Genomic DNA, 22,284 nt, shown 5'->3' with positions numbered 1-22,284 from the left:
TCAGTATGTTCTACCTTCCCTCACTCTCTCATACTTCCCCAGTCACAATACCCAGTGGAACCCCTTGCCCCCATGGTGTTCGTTTCTGGGCAGACTCTGTTAGATCTTGTTTTAGGTGGGACTCCTCAACTGTCTCTTACAACCTCTTAAATTACGGGCGTGTTCACATATCAGCTTGAACAAGGTTTTAATTAAAATCATAACAAGCTTTTATGCAGCTCATAACAGTATAGCTTGTATTGGCCTAAGTTTCACAAGTAAAGCTAAAATATGGTTTCACAAATAAAATGCATTAATTAAATAAGGTTAAAAAAGAACAGAGTTCAAGGATGAGTTGTTTTCTCTCTGTTGTTTTTAAAGGTAATCCTTTCTCTTGTCGTACTCCGAAGAGTGTTTTCATCAGACTCTAACATTAATCAATGTATTTTTTTAGTGTCAGATCATGGCTCCTTGGCCTGAGTTGGAAAACTCTCAACCCAATAACTATACTGAAGACTCCTCCAAGCAAGACAAGGCCATGTCTGAAAAAGGTGGAGAAAAAACAAAAGGTAAATATCTGCTCCCATATAATTTACACGGCTATAAAAACCTTACAGTTGTGCTACGGGGAAAGATGGCAAGTAATCAATTTGGTTGATTTGTGTTTTTTTTCAACAGACAATGTGGGTTCACTTCGAAGTAAAGGTGGACTTCAGCCTGCACATTCCAACATTGCCTTGATAGATGAGCCAGGGCAAGAAGAAGACCCTTGGAGTATGCCAGTGCTTCAGGACACTGGGGTCAAGTGGAGAGGTACAACCTGTCAATACGCAACTTATTTACATGTCTTTATTTCTTCTCATCTTCTGTGCTCTTTATCTTAGCCATTTCTTCTCAAATGTTAGTTTCTGGAGAAATGAATTTAAAATCCTCCTCTTAGGCACACAGGTTTTAAAATGTTGGTGTTAACCACTCTGCTTCAGTTTCCCCATTGGTAAAATGGGGCTATAATATTTCCTCAGATCCTGTGGGTGATGAGATTGTAATATCATTTACCTACCATTTTAAAGCACTGTGAGAGCTGTGGATGAAAGCTGTCAAGCAGTATGTTAATATCAGCCTTTCATTAACCCCACTATATGTGGTAAAAACCTAAAAGTGAACAGTAAAAAAAAAAGGATGAATTTCAAACTTCACTGAATCTTTAAAGTATATGAAAAGCTTTTACGTGCAGTGATGCTGTAGTTAAAATTTTATTAACAAGAGCATTCCTTTGGGTTTATCATCCACAGAGCTCACAACGGTATCCTTGACTCCACGGACTATGGATGGGAGACTTGCTAGAAGTGCTAAACAGTTCAAAAAGAAGTGCCAAATACATAAATATTTGATACATAAAAACTTATCTTATGTTTTGCAGACCTGGATAACAAAGGAAAAATCATCAGTGTACTCACAGCGATAGCAAAGTTTATTGCCTTGCTTGGACTACTCTACTTCTTTGTGTGTTCCTTGGATATACTGAGCTCTGCCTTCCAGTTGGTAGGAGGTATGAAAACTCTTATGAAGTATCAGGTTAGGCTTTGAGTGGGCTGTTGAATCTAATTCAATTCAAAATAAAGTAACTAATCAAAGAATATCAACCTTGAGAACTCATTTCATTTAAATATACAGAGGGAGGCCTCTGTGATTGAATGTTGATCTCCCTTTGTTTGCAAGATGCCTTTGTTTCCAAAATTCCAGAGTGGTGTTGACATTAGAGATTAGTGATCCCAGTTTATTTTGGAAGTCCCTTTTATTTTAGTGACTGTTAAATACACAGGTGTAGTTATGTTATCTTCAATATGTGAAAACCTTTTTATTGTGGAGAGACATAAAACTGAATGCTTATTGAAAGCTATCATGATCCCAGGTTTCCTGTGCCCCAGGCTCAGGTAACTGCTGCCACCACCACAGGGTCATGCTGAAAGTAAGCCAAAATATAGAGGGATTTGGACCTATCAGTATTCTACCCATATCTGTGCCTCAGACAGCTGCTTCTTTTGAAGATCTCCCTAAGACTAACTACATCTTTGTACGATGATCATGATGGTCCCTTCTGACCTTAGAGTCTATAAAGCTATTAATCTTTTATTTCCCTCAGGGGTTTCTCTCCCAAACCTCAATCCCTTTCCCAATTTTGATGGCCTTCCCTCAGACAAAGTAGGCTAGATTCAGTTCTCTCTGGGGCCCATCACCGTTGCTGCTTTTTCAGTCAACCAAAGGAAAGAGAAAAATGTAAGGTGTTCCCTGATCACTCAGAAGGCTAGAAACTATGTTCAGGATCTGAACTTGGATCCCTGGGTTATATCACTTTAGACTGACAGGCATGGCCACGTGCATATTGTTTTTATGATCTTTCACAAAATGCTGTCTTATTTACTATCGACTATACAAGGCACTTTCTCACTAAAATAATTCCTTTACATAGGTAAAGCAGCAGGGGACATTTTTCGAGATGGTTCTGTGCTGTCAAATCCTGTTGCTGGTTTGGTGATTGGAGTTTTGGTGACAGTCATGGTGCAGAGCTCTAGCACTTCCTCATCCATTATAGTCAGCATGGTGTCTTCTACATGTAAGTCTGCTTACAATAAGCTAGTGCAGATCACCCTCAGACCCTTTACATTCACCACCTTTTACCTCCAGGTATAGAAACATTGGAAATGAAGAAAGGGACTGCAGGAAAACAACCTCACAGTTATTTCATCCTGGTACAAAATAAGAAATGGACAGCAATTAAAAATGGACACATAGCATAGAAAACCAGCCCTCCCCCCCGACCCCCAACTGTGTAAAATTTGTTTGGTTCACTGACACTAGATTTATTAACTTCAGCAGCACTTGCATACTTCGTCCTACCAACAAAGTTACTGTAACTGGTTTTCTTCTGAGGTTTAGTTCTGTGAGAGTTGCATGCGGGATAATGCTTAAGATAAGACAGAATTTCTACTACTTTCACATCTTGTGGCAGTGGCAGAAAACCAGTATGCTGCAGATGCAGAGCATGACCTTCGAATAATCAGATTAATCATGTAGCATGTTCTCAAGGTGCTTTAATAAAATAACTTGTTTAGATTATAGTGTTTGATTACAGTTACTTAACAGGACAAATCCTGATCCCATAGAAGTCAATGGCAGAGCTCCCATTGATTTCCATAGGATGAATGTAAAATGTGTTCTGAAGAATTGATTTTCTCCTAATGCTCCTTTTTTACTTTATAGTGCTGAGTGTAAAGGCTGCTATTCCTATCATAATGGGGGCAAATATTGGTACCTCAGTCACAAACACAATTGTGGCGCTCATGCAAGCTGGAGACAGGAATGAATTTAGAAGGTATTGTGCTTTAATCTTAGCCCTTCAGAGCCTATTTTCACCTCCTCTAGCAGGCTTTCTTTTGTGTTCTTATCACCACAGTAGCCACTTTACAGTTTCATTGTCCAAAGGGATGTTTTATAATTTGGAAAGGTGAAAGTACATTTCTAAAGCTACATTTAATGAGTTATTGTGCAGTTTCAGTTATATTCTTGGATATAAACTAATTAAAATAAGTCAACATTTAGTCCACAATCTTGAAAAAAATATGTAATCCTGTCTCACTTAAATCAAGGGGAATTTTGTGATAGACCTCAATAGGCTCTGTCCTGCTTAGTCATCATACATAATTACATGGCAATTCTGTAGCTTTCTGCTTCATAAAGCAGTCAGCTTTGGTAGTACAGTAAGTACCATGTTGCCTTTGTTCATGAGCTATGTGCCACTATAAAGTACAGTACAACCTAGACTTAAGGTAGTATAATTGAAAATACATCTGAAAAGAGGCATAGTGGTTCCATTGAAAAGTTCCACAGTTCTAAGAGATTCTACTCTTGCTTAATAGAATCCTCCTTTTTAAAGCTCAGGAATGTCACAGGAGCTAGTAGAATCTTTCTAGCCAGTGGAATTTGAAGAGTGCCTGCTTTTCTACCCTCATTTCACCATATCTCTATAACAGGCAAAGAAAAACTTTGTCTGCACAGGAGAGGTTAATGTTACACTAGATAAAATGTTTTCTACCTGTTGTTTACTCTCCTTATGATTTTTTTTCAACATCTGTCAATTCCACAGTAGGTAAGATATGGTAAAATGAGGAAAATGAAACATTCTAACCACTGACTGTATCCATTACCAGTTTATGGATTACTATCTTGACACTACAAAGGTACGCTGCTAGCTTACTGATAGAGAGCAGTAAAAATGGGATGGGAGTGAGACTTTGGCACCTTGTCATTCAGTACAAATAATAACGAATATGTGCATGTAACCAGATGCGTGAAATACATTTACCCAAAACATATTTCTATGTGTTGTCCCTCTGAATCTTACCAGTCTTTGTCAACGACATACACATCACCTACCAAATAGTTTGTTAGAGCTAAATAATGTATAAAAGGGAGAAACTTTAGTTACTAAAGTAAAATGAAAAAGTTGCTTCATAATATAATTTTTAATAACCATATCTATCTGTTAATAACCTGTACTGTTCACATCGCTCTTGTGGTGGATGAAATGGATCGATATATTCATATTTCAAAGAAAGAATAAAAAAATGACAAGTGCCTGCTAGCAGTCAAAATAATACTCACTGTGAGGCTGCATCGTCATTTCCATTGTCCAATTATAATGTTCCAACTTCCACTAATATTCTACCCTCAAGCAATATTGCAAACCTAAGGTATCAAACAGATTAACATTTAGAAAACATGTTTCCTTGGCTTACAGCATTAGGTTTTTAGTTTTAGGAAATACATTTTAAAACATATATAGACAAATTGGAGAGAATTAAAGGAGATTAATAAATGATTAAAGACTTGGAAAAGAAGACCTATGGGGAAAAAACTGTGAATGTTCAGTCTGCAGAAAAGAAAGCTGGAAGGGAGATCTATAGTAATTGTTTGCAAATATGTACAGGATTGCTATAAAGAGGATAGGGATACATAATTCACAATACTCGGTAAGGACGGGAAAAAAGGTTTTAGCTACAGCAGGAAAAAGTCAGGCTAAGTATTAGGGGAAAACAGTATAACTACAGTCGAGTGATGGAACGAGCTAATGGAGATTATGCAGTGACTTTCACTGGAAATAGTTAAGGCAAGACATGACACCCCACTTTCAGGGAGAATTGCTTCATTTGTCTGTTCTCCATTGATGTTTTAATCCCTCAGGATCCGTTTTGTCAATTGCATGTAAGATTCTGTGCACTGTAAGACAGGATGGCAGATTGTGGCCCCAAAAATGAAATCATTCCTGCCTCAGTGCAGGCTCCTTTCCAACCCATATGATTACATCCTTTATCTACGTTATACATGTGTTATTCAAATAGCAAATAATCTTTTTAAATTTCTTTTTGCAGGGCCTTTGCTGGAGCTACAGTCCATGATTTCTTTAACTGGCTCTCAGTGTTTGTGTTGTTGCCCCTTGAAGTAGTGTCTGGTTATCTTTATCGCCTTACTAATGTTATAGTTGATTCCTTTAATCTTGAGAGTGGCGAAGATGCCCCTGAGCTGCTAAAAGTCATCACAGATCCTTTTACAAAGCTTATCATCCAGGTAAGCTCTCACTTTAATGAGACTTCTTGCTTGATTCATCTTCAGTTAATCAAACTCCTCTGAGGCTGCCAGGCTGCATGATAGTATTACTGTACTCATGACAGAAAAGCTCATTTTTTATTTTATTTTATGTTTTTGTTTCACATTTCCTGAAATCTTATGTATTAGATGCATGTTTCAACTATTTTAAAAAAATTGTCAATTTAATGCTGACACCCAAGGCAGGCACTCGTGGGAAGGTTGGTTGGGAGTTAGACAATTGATGAAAAATAGAGTGAACAGGGAAATTGATACGTGGAGAAGTTGAGTTTATATGAAATCAACCATGTGTGTTTGTTTAAATGAGGGATAGCTGATGGCTGATTTGGTCTAGTACATGGGGCAAAGGATGCATGTTTCATGTTTTTATAGATATATAAAAATGAGAAAAGAAGATTATTTTTCCAGGAGATAAACCCCTGTTTGTATTTCTTGTTGGGCAGGAGATCAGGCCACTTCCAAGGTCATGTTTGCTTTACTCATGTTAGCAGACCTATTGATTTCAGTGGGACTACTTGGAGGAGTTAGATGAGCAGGCTTGGCTCTAATTTTACAGATCCAAACTACAGACTGGAATTACTGTGTTCTATTTGTTTCTTCTCTTTTAGCTTGATAAATCAGTAATAAATGCAATTGCTACAAATGAGGAAGGAGCAAAAAACAAATCCCTGATAAAGACTTGGTGCAAAACTAAAACAAATGTGGTAAGTATTGTGTTAAAACGGCTTTTGTGCTCTTAAGGAAAGATATTGCCGCTTAACTATCACTCCTTCAAATAGAAGGAAATAGTTTGACAGTATTATAAATCCATCCACAGCACAAAAAAGATATTTTTCTATTACTACTAATGTTATTTACAGTAGTTGGGCAAGGTATTCTAATATATGCAGTTTGTGAGATTATTTTGAGATTAGTTTTATTTGTTGCATAAAATAAGTGAACAAAGTGTAACACTCTTGTACCTCTACTGAAGTCTAAGGAGTTGTACTAAGTATGAATTTGGCCTAATGTGTCTGACATTGAACGATGCTGTACACCTTTTGATTTGTCATTGTGATTGTCTTGAATCAAAAAGAAAAAGAAAACCCTCCTAAATCCACTATTATTTTAAATTTCTGGTGCTGCTGCAGACTTCCTGTATGTGGAAAATATCTGCAACACAGCGATGATAATAATACTACCTTCCCCCCACCCTTTTTTTGTCTTGTCCATTTATATTGTAAGCTCTTCAGGGCATGGTCTGTCTCTTACTAGGTGTTTGAACAATGCCAAGCACCATGGGTCCCTATGACTGGGGACTTTTGGTGCTACTACTGTAAAAATGATTAACAAAAAGAGGTGAAAGTCATCTGCAATGAAGCATGAATTTCAGCAGAACAGAATAGTGCCCCTGACATTAAACACTGAGGTGAAGATATAAATAGCAAAGCTAAATATTCAAGCAGGAGACCACTGCAGTATGGCAGCATTCCAGTGAGTTGATCTGACAAACCAATACAGAACTAGTTTATTCTGATGTGCATTAGTGCAGTCTTTTGCCTATTTTAGTATTCTTGGAAAACTGCTTTGTGACCAACCTGACGTGGAGCTTAACCTGAATTCATAACTCAGGCAAAACTCCCAATTAAAGGCATTTCTTTCAGAAGTTAACATCAATATCCATTTTGCTAGACTAAAGACTACAGGATTTGGATCTTGTTCAGTGCTTCATTTAAATAAAAACTGGTTTGTTAAAGATCCCTTGGTGCTCTTAATGAGAATGTTATCACTTCTCACATGTCTTACATTAATGCCCAAAGTCTCCAAGCCAGCGGCCCCAAATGCATAAGAAGACACAATTCCAGCTCTGAAGAATTTAAAATCTCGTGCTGGAATTTTCAGATGAGCCTAATGGAGTTAGGCACTCACTTCCCATTAATATTCAATGAGATTTGGCCACCCAACTGTCAAACACGTCTTTGAAAATTCCCACCAAGAAGATAAGTGATTACATGGAGCATGTGGGAAGAGGGATATAATGAAATACATACAGTTTGATGTGCCTGGATACATCTGTTGTTCTAGAACTACAACTCAAGGAAACAGTTAAATTTAAAAACAAACTAAACAAACCGTCTCAGCAGAGAGGCCAAATATTGAATAGCTATTCGGACAGATTTGGTAACTCCAGATCAGGGTTGAGGTATATTGGCAGGGCAGTGTGGGAAGCTTGCACGGCCCCTGCCCATATAGTAACTTTTCTGTTGACAAATACAAAATGTCACTCAGCAGGACTATCAATCTACCATCTTTCGCCAGTACAAAATGCACTAAAAATAGTTCTTCAGATAGGAGTCGTGTTAGATTCTCTATAGTCCCTTCTGCACAGCAATGACCCCGTAAAAACCAGTAGATCATGTTTCCCCTTTGATTTTTGCACTCAAATCCCATTTATTGAATAGAATACAGCCCAATATCAGTTTATAATGGGCTAGATTCCGTCACCCTTACTTCCTTTGAGAACTACCGTACTAGATTTCAGTGAGACTACTTTCAGAGGAAGGTACTGCTCAGCATGAGTAAGAGGAGCAGGTTCTGGTCCATTAAAAAGGTGACCATGCACACCTCTTTAAACATATATTCTAAAGGCTAGATTCTGATTACTCCTTGAATAATCTCATTGAAACCAGTGGGACGGGTTGGGGAATAAGGTACTTCTCAACGAAAGTATATTAGAATCAGGTCCTACAACAACAGCATATTGCTTGGCTCTAATACTAAATGGTTGGTTTTGCTTCTGACAGTGGCTATTTCAGAAGCTCTGCTGAGAGTGGTAAGGTTGTAATAATACAGTAAGTAACATTTGGCAATAAATGGGCAGTAATTGCTGCTGAATTTGCAGGAGATTCATTAAACATTGTAAGGTTTCATGCTTTACTTACAATAACCCCTGGTTTCAGAGACTACTATGAATCCTAGACAATAAGTTCTCTTGTGTTTATTAAATTGCAAGCTTAGTCCGGTGTCTCTGATGAATAAAAATTCATATGAAGGAAAGGAAAGGAGAAGAGATGTGTAGAACCCCTACTGTGTTGTTAGTCAAAAATATTGTTAAATTGGTACATTTAAACACACAATGTTAGAAAATTGTTTTAATAAACCCCTTACAAGCATATGTACAGACAATTTGTCACTGGCTGTAAGGGCAACAAAGTGAGAGATAACAGAAAAGGAAAAACTTGTCTGTGGACTGGTGACAGTCACAATGTCAAGTATCAGAGGGGTAGCCGTGTTAGTCTGGATCTGTAAAAGCAGCAGTCGCAATGTCAGTGGCTCAGAGCGTCGGAGTTCAAAGTCTAACTGGCTGGTAACCACTTTCTTGGGCTGTAGAGTTTAGCAAACAATCCATTCCATGGTTTCTTAATCTGGCTAGGATTTGCAGACCTTGTATTATATAACACTGTTTCTCTGTGAACTGAAGAGTCAGGGTCTGTGTGTGCCTGCCACCCTGAATGAAGAATCCTGTTTGCATCCACTAGAGCTGAGTCTGATCTACTTGAGGCTACTGCTTTGAAATAGCAGAACATGACTGCCTTGGCAAACCACAGCCAGCATGGCAAGAGTCTGAACTGGTCACTTCTCTCCTCATGAGCGAGGTTGTGGTTGGTGAACAAGTGTGGGGTCCAGTACAGGTCCCCACTAATAGTAATTAGCTCTTCTATAGCACTTTTCATCAGTAGACCTCAAAGTGCTTTATAAAGGACATCAGTAGCATTATCCCCATTCTACAGATGGGGAAGCTGAGTCATAGAGAGTGATGTGACTTGCCCAAGGTCACCCAACAAGAAGAGCTGGCAGTAGAACCAGGTGTCCTGAGTCCTAGTCGAGTGCTCTATCCAATAGGCAGCACTGCCTCCACTACTTTCAATTAAGGACCCTCGTGGAGATAAGATTCTTTGATTCAAGAAAGCAGTGAGATGGATAGGGATTGTCAAGGAATTCCACAGCCTCCCCACCCCACCGTATTACGTTAATTAACTTGAATGAAGTCTCAGCCTTTTTTCAAAATACAAGCAAGTCTGCCTCTTCATTGGTGGGATGCCATTAGTTATAGACTGAGCTTAGCCCTGTTCACCATTCTTCATTTATTATAGGAATGCTTTGTTGCAGTTCTTGAAAACCCAGGCATGTTAGTTTTAGGATGTAGTTGATTAAATTGTCTGTTTTGCATGGCAATATCTAGACAATGCAGAATGTCACCATTCCGGCCTCAGAAAACTGCACATCCCCTCACCTTTGCTGGACTGATGGAAACTTGACGTGGACCATCAAAAATGTGTCTCTCACGGAAAATATTCAAAAATGTAAGTAGAAATGCCACTTATTTGTAAGTTCTGGGTTTTAGAAACACTTATTTTGCGTAAAGTGAACAACAGATCATTAGAAAGGGATACAAGCAAAATGAAGTTTGACAGCTGCATATATTCAGACCAGCTCCTCTGGAGTTATTGACCAATTTCCTTTTGGTAACATTGCATCATTCAGACCCCACATAGATCTCTTGCTAGGAGCCCTAAAATCAGCACAGGTTTTCCATGTCATGTCACACCTTACAAGTCCAGTGACAGGTTCCTAGGGTTACTTTACAAGAGTGATTTCTTGGATATTTTGATTGATCATCTTCATTGGCATGTGAGTACCATTTGGCAGAGAAGGGGTGACACACTCATCTTGCCATGAAGAACACACTAAGATTTGCTCCTGCCTTTGCATATCGCTCCCTTGCGCAAAGTTGCATGGAGATACACTACCCATACATGGGCATGTTTCTGTCTCTGTCTGCCCCTTTGTGTGGGGATGCTAGATATCTTATAGCCATGTCCATAGGAGAGCCACACACACCCCTAAAACACCCATACTGGGCAGACAATGAGGTAAGGAGTTTTTGCTACCTTTGACATTGATGCCACTGTGCCTATTTATGGAAGAACAGCAGTATGGCCTAGTGACAGAAATAAAATTCTGACTTTGACTTTCTTTTTCCTTTTTAGGCCAGCATATCTTTGTAGGAACAAATCTTGCTGATCTTGCTGTCGGTCTCATCCTGCTTGCAGGGTCTTTAATAATTTTGTGCACCTGTTTGGTGCTGATAGTTAAGTTACTGAATTCTGTGCTTAAAGGACAAGTGGCCTCAGTTATCAAGAAGACGCTCAATACCGGTAACTATGTGTTATTTCTATGTAACTATGAATAACTGTGGCAATAAACACGTTTACTGACACTTTGCACTGGCTGATCCGAAGCAATGGCATGAGTAAAGCAATATGAAGCTGAAATTCTAGAATAATGTTTCATCTTGTCAGTGTGTTTCTTTCATTTCTTTTTATAAATCAGTGAGTGAATGTTTCACTTGTGAAGTGTGGCTGATTAAGCTGTAGGAACCAAAGTCCAGACTCTGTTTTTGATGAACTGTATAATCATTAGCTGTAAGAATCCTAGGGGTTACTAGATATATATCCTTAGTAAACACCACTGAAGTGCTGACGGCTTCCTCTGGCATGGGGCCTTCACCTCATGTTACTGCTAGAGCTAGTTGAAAAAGGGACAATTCCCTTTCCCTCTCCTGACTGAGCATCCAGCTTCAATCTCTATGACCATCTGTCCCATTAAAAAGCCACTTTGTGCTAGGTCAGGGGTCGGCAACCTTTCAGAAGTGCATGCATCCGACGAAGTGGGTATTCACCCACGAAAGCTCATGCTTCAAAATGTCTGTTAGTCTATAAGGTGCCACAGAACTCTTTGCTGCTTTTATAGATCCAGACTAACATGGCTACCCCTCTGATACTTTCAGAAGTGCTGTGCCAGGTCTTTATTTATTCACTCTAATTTAAGGTTTTGCGTGCCAGTAATACATTTTAACATTTTTAAAAGGTCCCTTTCTCTAAGTCTATAATATATAACTAAACTATTGTTGTATGCAAAGTAAATAAGGTTTTTAAAATGTTTAAGAAGCTTCATTTAAAATTAAATTAAAATGCAGAGCCCCCTGGACCGGTGGCCAGGACCCGGGCAGTGTGAGTGCCACTGAAAATCAGTTTGCGTGTCGCCTTTGGCACGCGTGCCATAGGTTGCCTACCCCTGTGCTAGGTCGTTCGCCCAGGTGCAGCTTTTGCCACCATCCCCTTTTGCTTCCTAGATTGAGGAGAGCGGTGGGCCTCACTAGCAGTGGGAGGCAGCCCTGACAGAGGTCTGACTGAGGAAGAAGAGATGGTGCTCTGCATGGGGAGAAGGTTAAACAGACAGGACTTGCTGCTGGCCCTTCCTTCCTCTGGGGTACAGGGCAGCAGCGGCTCAGGAAAAAAATTAGTCAGTTCCCATGTTTACATCTAATTTGGAACTGGTCAGTTTCTTGGGTTTCTTATTTCACTTCTTCCCAACTGATTAAGTCCTGATTTCGAAGCTGACTGGCAAAGCTGCAGGCTTCAGGGAAACATGGTGCATTATCTCTGTAATTGGGAACTTTAGGTCTATATTTTCAAAAGTTATTAGTGATTTTTAGGTGCCCAGCTTGAGACACATTAAAGAGACCCGATTTTTCACAGGATGGGCTCTCAGTGCTTTTTGAAAAACAGGCTCACTGAAGGCATCTGAAGCTGCCAAAATTGAGGCAACTGAAATTTGGAAACCGTGGGCCTTGTTATTTCAGTTTATAACTTGAAAGGCACCTATACGTTGTTGTGTTGATCTCCATATAAATGCTTTTATTATTATTTGCACTGTGGTAGCACCTAGGAGCCCTACTCAAAGACCAGGGCCTTGCTGTCCTAGGTGCTGTACTAACATAGAACAAAAATGGTCATTGCCCCAAGTAGCTTTAACATCTAATAAATAAGAAATAATAATAATATTTTCACAGCTGTATTACATAGAGCATAAAATATTTTGTGACTCTAAAAATTGTGCCTTCCCTTTTTAATTTTTCAGATTTCCCATATCCTTTTTCTTGGGTAACCGGATACCTGGCGATGCTTGTTGGAGCTGGTATGACGTTCATTGTTCAAAGCAGTTCTGTTTTCACATCTGCTATTACGCCACTCGTTGGTAAGTTCTTTGGTATTTCATTTCTAAAGCCTCGTATTTTATATTTTTCAGTCCAAAATATTCAGTCCTATTTTCTTCTTCTAGGTATTGGTGTTATAAGCATTGAGCGTGCTTACCCACTTACGTTAGGCTCTAACATTGGTACGACCACGACTGCTATACTTGCGGCTTTAGCAAGTCCAGGCAGTACATTAAGATATTCATTACAGGTCAGTATAAATCATGCTTATTATTACTTACAGATTGAAGTTGGTGAGAATTTTGCCAGAGTAAGGAGGATTAAGGCATAAGGAGGATTTAGCTCTAATCATGCTGTTATACAAATATCCCACACTAGTACCAGACTATTGCCTTTCAAACCTGAGCTCTTCAGGTTATTAAGGGTCACGCATCAGTCTCAAATATTGAGACCAGCGCAAAAAGATACATTATATGTTCACAGAATTGATAATGGCTTTCCTGAGATTGGCTTGATTCTGTTATAGATTTTCAGAAATGACAGTCTGAAGTTAGGTTCCGAAGTCAAAATGTAGACATCTACACTGATGGCCTGTTTTCAAAAATGCTGAACACCAAGTAGCTCCCATTGACTTAATTACTGGCTCAGCCCTTGTGAAAAGCACACCGCTGATTTTAGGAGCCTAGGTTTGGGAACCTATTTTTTAAAAAGGTAAATGATTTTCCAGGTATATGGTGATGTCTGAATTTACCTTTCTACATCAAGTATCAATGCATTTCAATAACTCTAATAAACTGAACGGATCATTGACATACTTGGAAAACAGGGAAATAACAACAGTAGTCGTTTTATTGCCTCCACACAAGATAAAGCAGCTGCAATCTCAAGCTGGGCTAAATCCAGTTAAGTTGATCTCATGTTAAATAATCATTTTATGACATCCTTTAAAAAACAAAACCATATGTTTGAATTAGGGCTGTCAAGCGATTAAAAAAATAATCGCAATTAATCGCACTGGTAAACAACAATAGAATAACATTTCTTTAAATAGTTTTGGATGTTTTCTATATTTTCAAATATATCTATTTCAATTACAACACAGAATACAAAGTGTAAAGTGCTCACTTTATATTTATTATTGATTACAAGTTTTTGCTCTGTAAAAAAACAAAAGAAATAGTATTTTTCAATTCACCTAATACAAGTACTGTAATGCAATCTCTTTACATGAAAGTTGAACTTACAAATATAAAATTATGTAAAAAAAAACTGCATTCAAAAATAAAACAATGTAAAATTTTAGAGCCTGCAAATCCACCCATTCCTATTCTTGTTCAGCCAATCACTCAGACAAACAAGTTTGTTGACATTTGCAGAAGATAATGCTCCCCCCTTCTTGTTTACAATGTCACTTGAAAGTGAGAACAAGCGTTCTCATGGCACTGTTGTAGCCGGCATCGCATGATATTTACATGCCAGATATGCTAAACATTCGTTGGCCCCTTCATGTTTTGGCCAGAAGGGACCACCAGATCATGTAGGTTATGTCACTCTTAAACCTCTACAGCAGCTGTGCTGCTGTAGCACTGCAGCATAGACACTCGCAGCTGCAATAGAAGAGTTTCTCCCATTGCTGTAGTTAATCTGCCTCCCTGAGGGGCGTTAGTTAGGTTAACAGAAGAATTATTCTGTCAGCCTAACACTGTCAACAGTGGGTGGTTAGGCTGACTTACTTGTGGATTTTTCACACTCCTGAGTGACACAACTGGGTTGACTTAACTTGTTAGTGTAGACCTGGCCATTGGGTGACTTCCTGTATATCACAGACCACTAACATCATCCAACACCCCCACACTAAACCCAACAATCAAAATTAGATGAAAGTTTTGTAGCCCACAAGAGACTAAATTATTATGTGGCACAGGCAGAGAAGGGGGGAGACTGAGGTGTACCAATGCCGGAAGCCCTCGCCATGGCAGGGAATTGATTGAGCAAGACATATCTAGATGATCCCATCATGTTAAATGCACCCCACAATGCAAAGGAAGGTGAAACCCCCACAAAGTCACCCTCTGACCTTGGGGAAAATTCCTTCCCAACCCCACATATTGCAATCAGCTAGAGCCTGAGCATGTGAGCAAGCACCTGAGTGAGAGAATGCTCAGTGCCACCTTAAAGCACCATCTGTCCAGTGTCCCATCTCTGACGCTTCAGAGGAAGAAGAAAAAAACCTCAGAATACGTTGGGGTCACCCCTTCAGGTGACCGACGGAAGACATAAACTGGAAGGGACCCCCAGGGCTGTTGAGCCTTGCCCCCCACCATCACGAGCAATCCCATCATACAATCCTACTCATAAATTTATCCATCTCTCAAAACTAATTAACTGTTTTGCCCCATAACTCCTATTGTGAGGCTGTTCCAGAATCTCACCTCTTTGATGGTTAGAAACCTTCTTTAAATTTCCGGTCTTAATTTGTTCGTGGCCAGCTTATACCCATATGTTCTTGTCCCAGCCTTGTCCTTTAAATTTAATAGTTTTTCATGCTCCCTGGTGTTTACCCCCTCTCAGACTTCATTTTGCTAGGCCAATCAAGCCAAGCACTTCCATTCTCCTCTCATAAAATAGGTCCTCCATATCCCAATCATCCTAGTAGCTCTTCTTTGCACCTGTTCCAGTTTGAATTAATTGTTCTTGAACATGGTTTTACATGAGTTTTACACAGTATTCCAGATGAGGTTTCACCTGTACTTTGTACAATGACATTAATACTTCTCTATCTCTACTGGAAATGTCTTGCATAATACAGCTTAGCATCGCACCTGCCTTTTGTGCAGCCTCATCATGGTGGTGGCTCATAATTATCCTGTGATCAACAATACACTTAGTCTCTGTTGCTTCTAACTGATAAGCTCTGAATTTATAACAGAAATTCTTATTATTGAATCCTACCTTGCACTTTGTACTATTGAATTCCATCCCATTTCTATCACTCCAGTCTTCAAGGTCTTCCTGTATAATATTCAGATCCTCCTCTGTATTGCCAATACCTCCACTTTTGTTTCAACAGCAAATTTTATTAGCACATTCCTACTTTTTGTGCCAAAGTCATTAATAAAAATATTAAATAATATTGGCCCCAACACCAGTCCTTGAGGAACTCCACTAGTAATCTCTCTGCAGTCTGATATTTCTCCTTTCAGCACAACCCATTGCCTTCTCCCCTTTAGCCAGTTCCTTGTACTAATCCTCATCGTCTCTAACTTAACTAACAATTTTCCATGTGGTACCATGTCAGATGCTTTACTGATGTCTAAGTGTATTAAATCTGCTGCATGTCCCTTATCTAAAAAATCAGTTCTCTTCTCAAAGAAATAAATCAGGTTAGTCTGGCACACTTTATTTTTGGTAAAGCCATGTTGTGTTACATCCCTTTTCCATTTACCTCCATGAATTTAATTATCCTTTCCTTTGTAATTTGTTCTAAAGCCTTGCATACCATTTAGGTCAGACTAATAGCTCTGTAATTGCCCGGATCAGTTATTTTCCCTTTCTTAAATATCGGAACAATGCTAGCTATTCTCCAGTCATATGGTACTACTGCCAAATATACAGATTTATTAAAAATATTTGCTACTGGACTAGCAATTTCATGTGCCAGTTCTTTCAGTATTCTGGGATAGAAATTATCTGATCTCCCTAATTTTAGATCATTAAACTCTAAGTTTTTCTTTCAAATACAATGTGACAGTCTCCATTCCATGTGCTCATTTGGAATGGAGACTGTCACATTGTAGGTTTTTCCTAAAGTTTTTCCTAATGTCCAACCTAAACCGCCCTTGCGGCAATTTAAGCCCATTGCTTCTTGTCCTATCCTCAGAGGTTAAGAAGAACAGTTTTTCTCCCTCCTCCTTGTAACAACCTTTTATGTACTTGAAAACTCTTATCATGTCCCCTCTCAGTCTTCTCATCTCCAGACTAAACAAACCCAATTTTTTCAATCTTCTCTCATAGGTCATGTTTTCTAGATATTTAATCATGTTTGTTACTCTTCTCTGGACTTTCTCCAGTTTGTCTACCTCTTTCCTGAAATGTGGCACCCAGAACTGGACACAATTCTCCAGCTGAGTCCTAATCAGCGCAGAGTAGAGTGGAAGAATTACTTCTCGTGTCTTGTATCAGAGGGGCAGACATGTTAGTCTGGATCTGTAAAAGCAGCAAAGGGTCCTGTGGCACCTTATAGACTAACAGACGTTTTGGAGCATGAGCTTTCATGGGTGAATACCCACTTCATCGGATGCACGTAGTCATGCTTACAATACTCCTGCTAATATAACGCAGAATGTTGTTTGCTTTTTTTGTAACAGTCTTACACTCTTGACTCATATTTAGTTTGTGGTCCACTATGACCCCCAGATCCCTTTCCGCAGTACTCCTTCCTAGGCAGTCATTTCCCATTTTGTATGTGTGATCGTTCCTTCCTAAGTGGAGTACTTTGCATTTGTCCTTATTGACTTATTAGACTGCCGGAATCTAAACGCAGCATCTTATTTCCTTGTAAGCAACACATTTTTTACATTAAAAAAAGTAGGGTTGTGTGCCTTTCTCATTGATTTGTTCTTGTATCTTTTTCAGTTGATGAACAGAAATTGCTTGTTGTTTGAGTTGGCTGGCTTTGTCAGCACAGGGGTGAAGGGCTGCATGGTAGAACTACTCAGCAGAGCTGTGTGGAGGATGGGAGTACTGTTTTGTGAAGGATTTCGAGATATTGAGCTTTGACTTTGTTCCAAATCAGAGCAAACACCCAAAATTTCCAAATTGTCCACAATGGGAAATTCAAAATAATATTTTGGGTCATTTGAAAAATGTTTCCTTTTGATTTCAACTTTTTACATGTCTTTATTTAAGTAAAAAAATTAGATATGAAAAGTACTTTCAGTGCAAAAAATCAAAATGTTTTGTTCCAAAAATGTCTAAATGGGACATTTGTTGAAACCTTTCCCCCCACCCCCAATGATATTATGGCAAAATGTACTCAGTTTCATTAAGCATTTTGATGCTGACGGAACCACATATTCCAACAGAATCAGGTTTTCACCGAGCTTCTCTGGCCAGCTCTGTGTATCATTGTGCATGTGGATGTGCTGTCCACTGTACACTTTTAATGACCTTTTAATACTCTTGTTGTAGGCTCCTTGATTTCACTGGGAATTTTGCTAGTGTGAGAGTAAGGAATCAGACCCTTAGGCCAAGTCAGATGTAACTTAGTTGTCTTATGTTGATGACTCAACAAAAACACACAGAAGTCTGGATCTTTTCCAAACATTACCCTGATTGTTGATCATTATTAATTATGTAGTACCCAAAGTGTGCATAGTGCTTCCCAGAACACAGAGAAGACCGTATAACCTAAAACTAATCATAACTCTTAAGTGTGATAATAGAGTAAAAGGGGAGTGAGGGAAGACAATACAGACTCTGAGGAAGATCATAGGTTTGTTGATATTTGGGTCACAGTATTTAAAGGCACTTTAACTAACTGCTCAAAATGTGCTTGCTTTCAGATTGCTTTGTGTCACTTTTTTTTCAATATTTCCGGGATTATTCTGTGGTACCCAATACCTTTCACCCGGTTACCAATCCGCCTCGCAAAGAGCTTGGGGAACATAACAGCCAAGTACAGATGGTTTGCTGTTTTTTATCTGATCCTCTGCTTCTTCCTGATCCCGTTGGCTGTGTTTGGTTTGTCGGTAGCTGGCTGGCAGGTCCTTCTGGGCATTTGTGGTCCCATCCTACTTGCTTTCATTATGGTGATTGTGATTAATATTCTGCAGTCCAAGCGGCCAAATATCCTGCCTACAAAGCTCCAAAACTGGGATTTCCTTCCCAGGTGGATGCACTCCTTGAAGCCATGGGATAATGTGATAACTTCTGCACTTTCCTTCTGTGGGAGATTCTGCTTCTGCAACAAGTGCTGCAAATGCTGCAAAGGCAACACGGAAGATGAGCTGGCCAAAGACAAGCAGGAAAAGGCTATGGCAGTTTATGATAACACGGTTGAATTGGCTGATGAAGAAAATTGTGTTACAAAGACACAACCAGCAGCTGGTGTTGAGAAAACCTACTCAGACAACACAGCCTTTTAGGAGGGGATCAATCTGTAATAGCAAAGATACAGTATAAGACAATCAATCTCTTGAAAATCAGCTTGGGCAGTATACTGAGGAATGAATGAAAACTCTGTTAGGTTCTTGTATCCAGTGGAATACTACTCATCAAGGAATGCAGTAGAACAAATTCTACAGGGTTCCCAGAAAGTCTAAGATCAGGTAAAAAGCTAAGGATGGATTTTTATCTGGAGGATCTACTATATGATATGTTAATTCAAGGCCAGTAGTACCAAACAAATAAACGTTGATATGCAGTCCCATTAACAGAATGGCTCCAGTGAATTGAGACATATGAACTTAAAAAAACACGCTGTAATGTGCAGAATATTCTCTCTGAATTACAGGGATATTAAACTACACTCACCTGATGATACCACAAAGTTTTTGGAAGAGGCAAAAAATCAGAAGAATGAAAATGTTTTCATATATTCATTTCCTGTAATGTTAGAGAGCTTAGATGCTGTATTTTGTGACTTCTAACTAAAGGCTAACATGTAACTATTTTCAATTGCTGGTGCACTTGTCGTTTGAAAGTATAAATCAGTTAAGGATTGAGTGCCTACTGAAGGGCTTGCTGGAAACTCTTTACTAAACCACAAAACAGCCTTTTAAAATAGCAGTAAAGGTTGGATTTAGAGCAATAAAAGCAAGGACATTTGGAATTCAGCATTATGCTGACTGCAGGGCTTATGCTAAGATCACACATTCTTAAAGAAAGCTGTTAACACCAACTGTAGAGAACATGTGTGTTAACTGTAACCATTTACGGCATGGCCTGTGTCAGTTTTAGTTGGAATCAGCATAGTGCCTGGCATGAATTTGTACTGTCATTATTATGCATGTGCATATTAGGAATCCAAATCTCTAATAAACATCCACAGATAAAGTAATCGGACATCACATGGTGGGAAGTCCCTTGTCCTCGCTCTCTGTGGGTATTAATGTTTTAGTAAATGCCTGTGCAGATTAGTCCACATCATGGACTGACAACAAACTGCAACATTTCAGAATGAGCCATTTCTGAGTACTGCAAAGCCTTCAAAAATCAGTACACTTTCGTTGGCTTTATATGATTTAAAAATGACCAAATCATGGGAGATATAGTGGGTGAGGGTTGGAATGTATGAAGGTTGACAGTTGTGAGGGGTGGAAAAACTACAGCCCTGGCTCTATGCTAATTTTTAGTTTATATAGCTGAGTTATAAATGAGAATTACAATGGAAATGCTGACAAGACCCTTCACTGTAGCATAGCTACTCAGTGCTGCTAAAATAGATTTACTTCTGAACAAGTTTGCTATTTTCTTAATGTTATGTAATTTAGTAGGCAGAACTCAGTTATAATGTAAATATGTACATTTTGAGGGTGAAAATAAGTTCTTCACATTTTTAAATTGACATGCTTATAAGTTGTGTAAAGTCTGCTTTTTCATACTATATTAAATTGTATTCAGACTGAGCTTTGGATTTTTTCTGCTCCTGTGAGCCAATGACAAGATGCTAAGCATGGTTGTGATTTGTATCTATTAGTCCAGATAGGATTTTCAAAAGGACTCACTGTTGGCCTAACTCTGCTCCCCTGGATCTCAATAGAGAACTCAGAGTTAGGACCAGCCATCCCTTTCAGCCTATTCCTTTTTCTGTTTTCTTGATGTTAATGTTTGTTGAACTTTGTTGTCTTTGAACAACTCTTCTCATACGAACAAGATCTCTAGTCTGCCCCTCACATTTCTAATGTGCTCTCACATGTCTTTATAGACTTATGTGCATTTCCTACTCTCAGCTTTTTGATCATTAGAATATCTAGACGTTCTTGTGAAATTCTGTAAGATTTTTCATTGACTAACTTTAAAATAGAAGATGTTTCCTGCTTCTCCTTATTCAGTTAACAGAGTGACTCTTTGTTTTACTGTTTTAAATAAAAGCTTAAACAAGCTCTCTATCAAAACACCAGGGATAGTTAGGAAAAGCAGTTGCTACAAAGGAGATGGAGGAATTATGTTTTGACGTATCAGTGCTCTAGGCTTCTTTGTTGTAACTATTCTCCTGTCCTACATTCAGTTCTTGTTTAGCCTTCTTCACTCTTTATATACATTGTGTCATGTGCCTTTATTTTCAGGCAGAACTCATGGATTTCAGTGGAGACATTTACCTAAAATTGATAGCACATGTCCCAGCATATTCCTTCCCAGACTCTAATAATTGCTATTTACACTTAATTTATAATTGTTCTAGTGTACAGCATTTTCATAAGTTATATCGTAAATGTCTTTATGTGATTGAGTTGTTTACATTACATATTTGAAAACTATGCAATGTTTATAATGTAAAAAGGACATACTGTATATTTTGTAACATAACTTTTAAAAATTGTATTTGTAACTATGTATACTTCATACTATGGAGGCATGTTAGTGGCTCCATTGTTTAAGTTACATTGTGATTTGCTGCTAATGCAGGAGGTGAGTCCTTAAAATAAAGATTACAATGTAGCTAAATATATTCCTATTATGTCTATAATGCACAAGGATGTTGAATTCTATTTTTCTAACCAGTTGTGAATTTTCTGTGAAGAGTAACTGTTGAGGCACAAGGTTTCTAAAAATTATTTTTTAAATTCAAAGAAATTATACAACCTTTTGGGATTCTGTACCATTGGCTTTGTAACCTGGCATGAATGTTCATCTTGCTCTAGTAGAGTGCAGTGCATTGAATAAAAAAATAAAGAGATGTTTAAAATATATACATTTACTTATATGCAGTGATTGCCAAAGGAAAAATAGTTCTGAGTCAAAGAGCTCTACTTTGAAACAGCAAACGGTAAAGGATATGGGGTTGTGCATCAGCGTAGGTACAACAAAGGACATCTTAGGAGGAATGTGCACCAACATAGATTTTCATAGCAGTAAACATGCGGCGTAGGAAGCGTGCTGGAAGGGACCATGAGAGATCATCTGGTTCAGCACTTGGTGCTGAGGCAGGACCAAGTTAAGTCTAGAACATCCCCGACAGGTGTTTGTGCAACCTGTTCTTAAAAACCTCCACTGCTGGGAATTCCACAACCTCCCTTGGAAGCCTATTCCAGAGCTTAACTACCCTCTATAGTTTCTACTTTCTATAGTTAGAAAGTTTCACCTAATAGCTAACCTAAATCTCACTTGCTACAGATTGAGCGTAGCACTTCTTGTTCTGCTTTCAGTGGACCTGGAGAACAATCGATCACCATCTCCTTTATAACAGGCCTCAACGTATTAGCATACTGCTATCCAGTACCCGCCTCAGTCTTCTGTTCTCAAGACTAAATAGACCCAGTTCTTTTTAACTTTCCCCCACAGGTCAGGTTTTCTAAACCTTTTATTGTTTTTGTTGCTCTCCTCTGGACTCTCTCCAATTTGTCCACTTCTTTCTTAAAGCGCAGTGCCCAGAATTGGAC

General features: G+C 38.8%; 1 protein-coding gene and 1 long non-coding RNA gene across 3 annotated transcripts in view; one reads left to right on the top strand and one right to left on the bottom strand.

The window, feature by feature from the left end:
* SLC34A2 (solute carrier family 34 member 2) overlaps positions 1-21,594 on the top strand; it is a 67,897-nt gene extending 46,303 nt beyond the window's left edge. For both annotated transcript variants that reach the window (XM_045019930.1, XM_045019931.1), the window contains 12 exons: positions 434-548; positions 658-792; positions 1,400-1,528; positions 2,450-2,593; positions 3,241-3,352; positions 5,409-5,604; positions 6,252-6,347; positions 9,866-9,986; positions 10,674-10,841; positions 12,607-12,723; positions 12,808-12,932; positions 18,247-21,594. In XM_045019930.1, coding sequence (XP_044875865.1) covers positions 434-548; positions 658-792; positions 1,400-1,528; positions 2,450-2,593; positions 3,241-3,352; positions 5,409-5,604; positions 6,252-6,347; positions 9,866-9,986; positions 10,674-10,841; positions 12,607-12,723; positions 12,808-12,932; positions 18,247-18,828 — 2,040 coding nt within the window. In that variant the 3' untranslated portion in view covers positions 18,829-21,594. The remainder of the gene's footprint in view (positions 1-433; positions 549-657; positions 793-1,399; positions 1,529-2,449; positions 2,594-3,240; positions 3,353-5,408; positions 5,605-6,251; positions 6,348-9,865; positions 9,987-10,673; positions 10,842-12,606; positions 12,724-12,807; positions 12,933-18,246) is intronic.
* On the bottom strand, positions 251-7,710 carry LOC123372007. The gene is made up of 5 exons (XR_006580044.1): positions 7,674-7,710; positions 4,642-4,725; positions 2,446-2,726; positions 1,437-1,580; positions 251-521 (listed from the first exon to the last, which is right to left on the bottom strand). It is a non-coding gene; the product is annotated as an uncharacterized LOC123372007 (long non-coding RNA).
* Positions 21,595-22,284: the final 690 nt, after the last annotated feature.

The sequence above is a fragment of the Mauremys mutica genome, chromosome 5, assembly GCF_020497125.1.
Source record: "Mauremys mutica isolate MM-2020 ecotype Southern chromosome 5, ASM2049712v1, whole genome shotgun sequence".
NCBI lineage: Eukaryota > Metazoa > Chordata > Testudines > Geoemydidae > Mauremys > Mauremys mutica.
The sequence above is the reverse complement of the archived record's forward strand: the minus strand, read 5'-3'. Positions and strand labels throughout refer to the sequence as shown.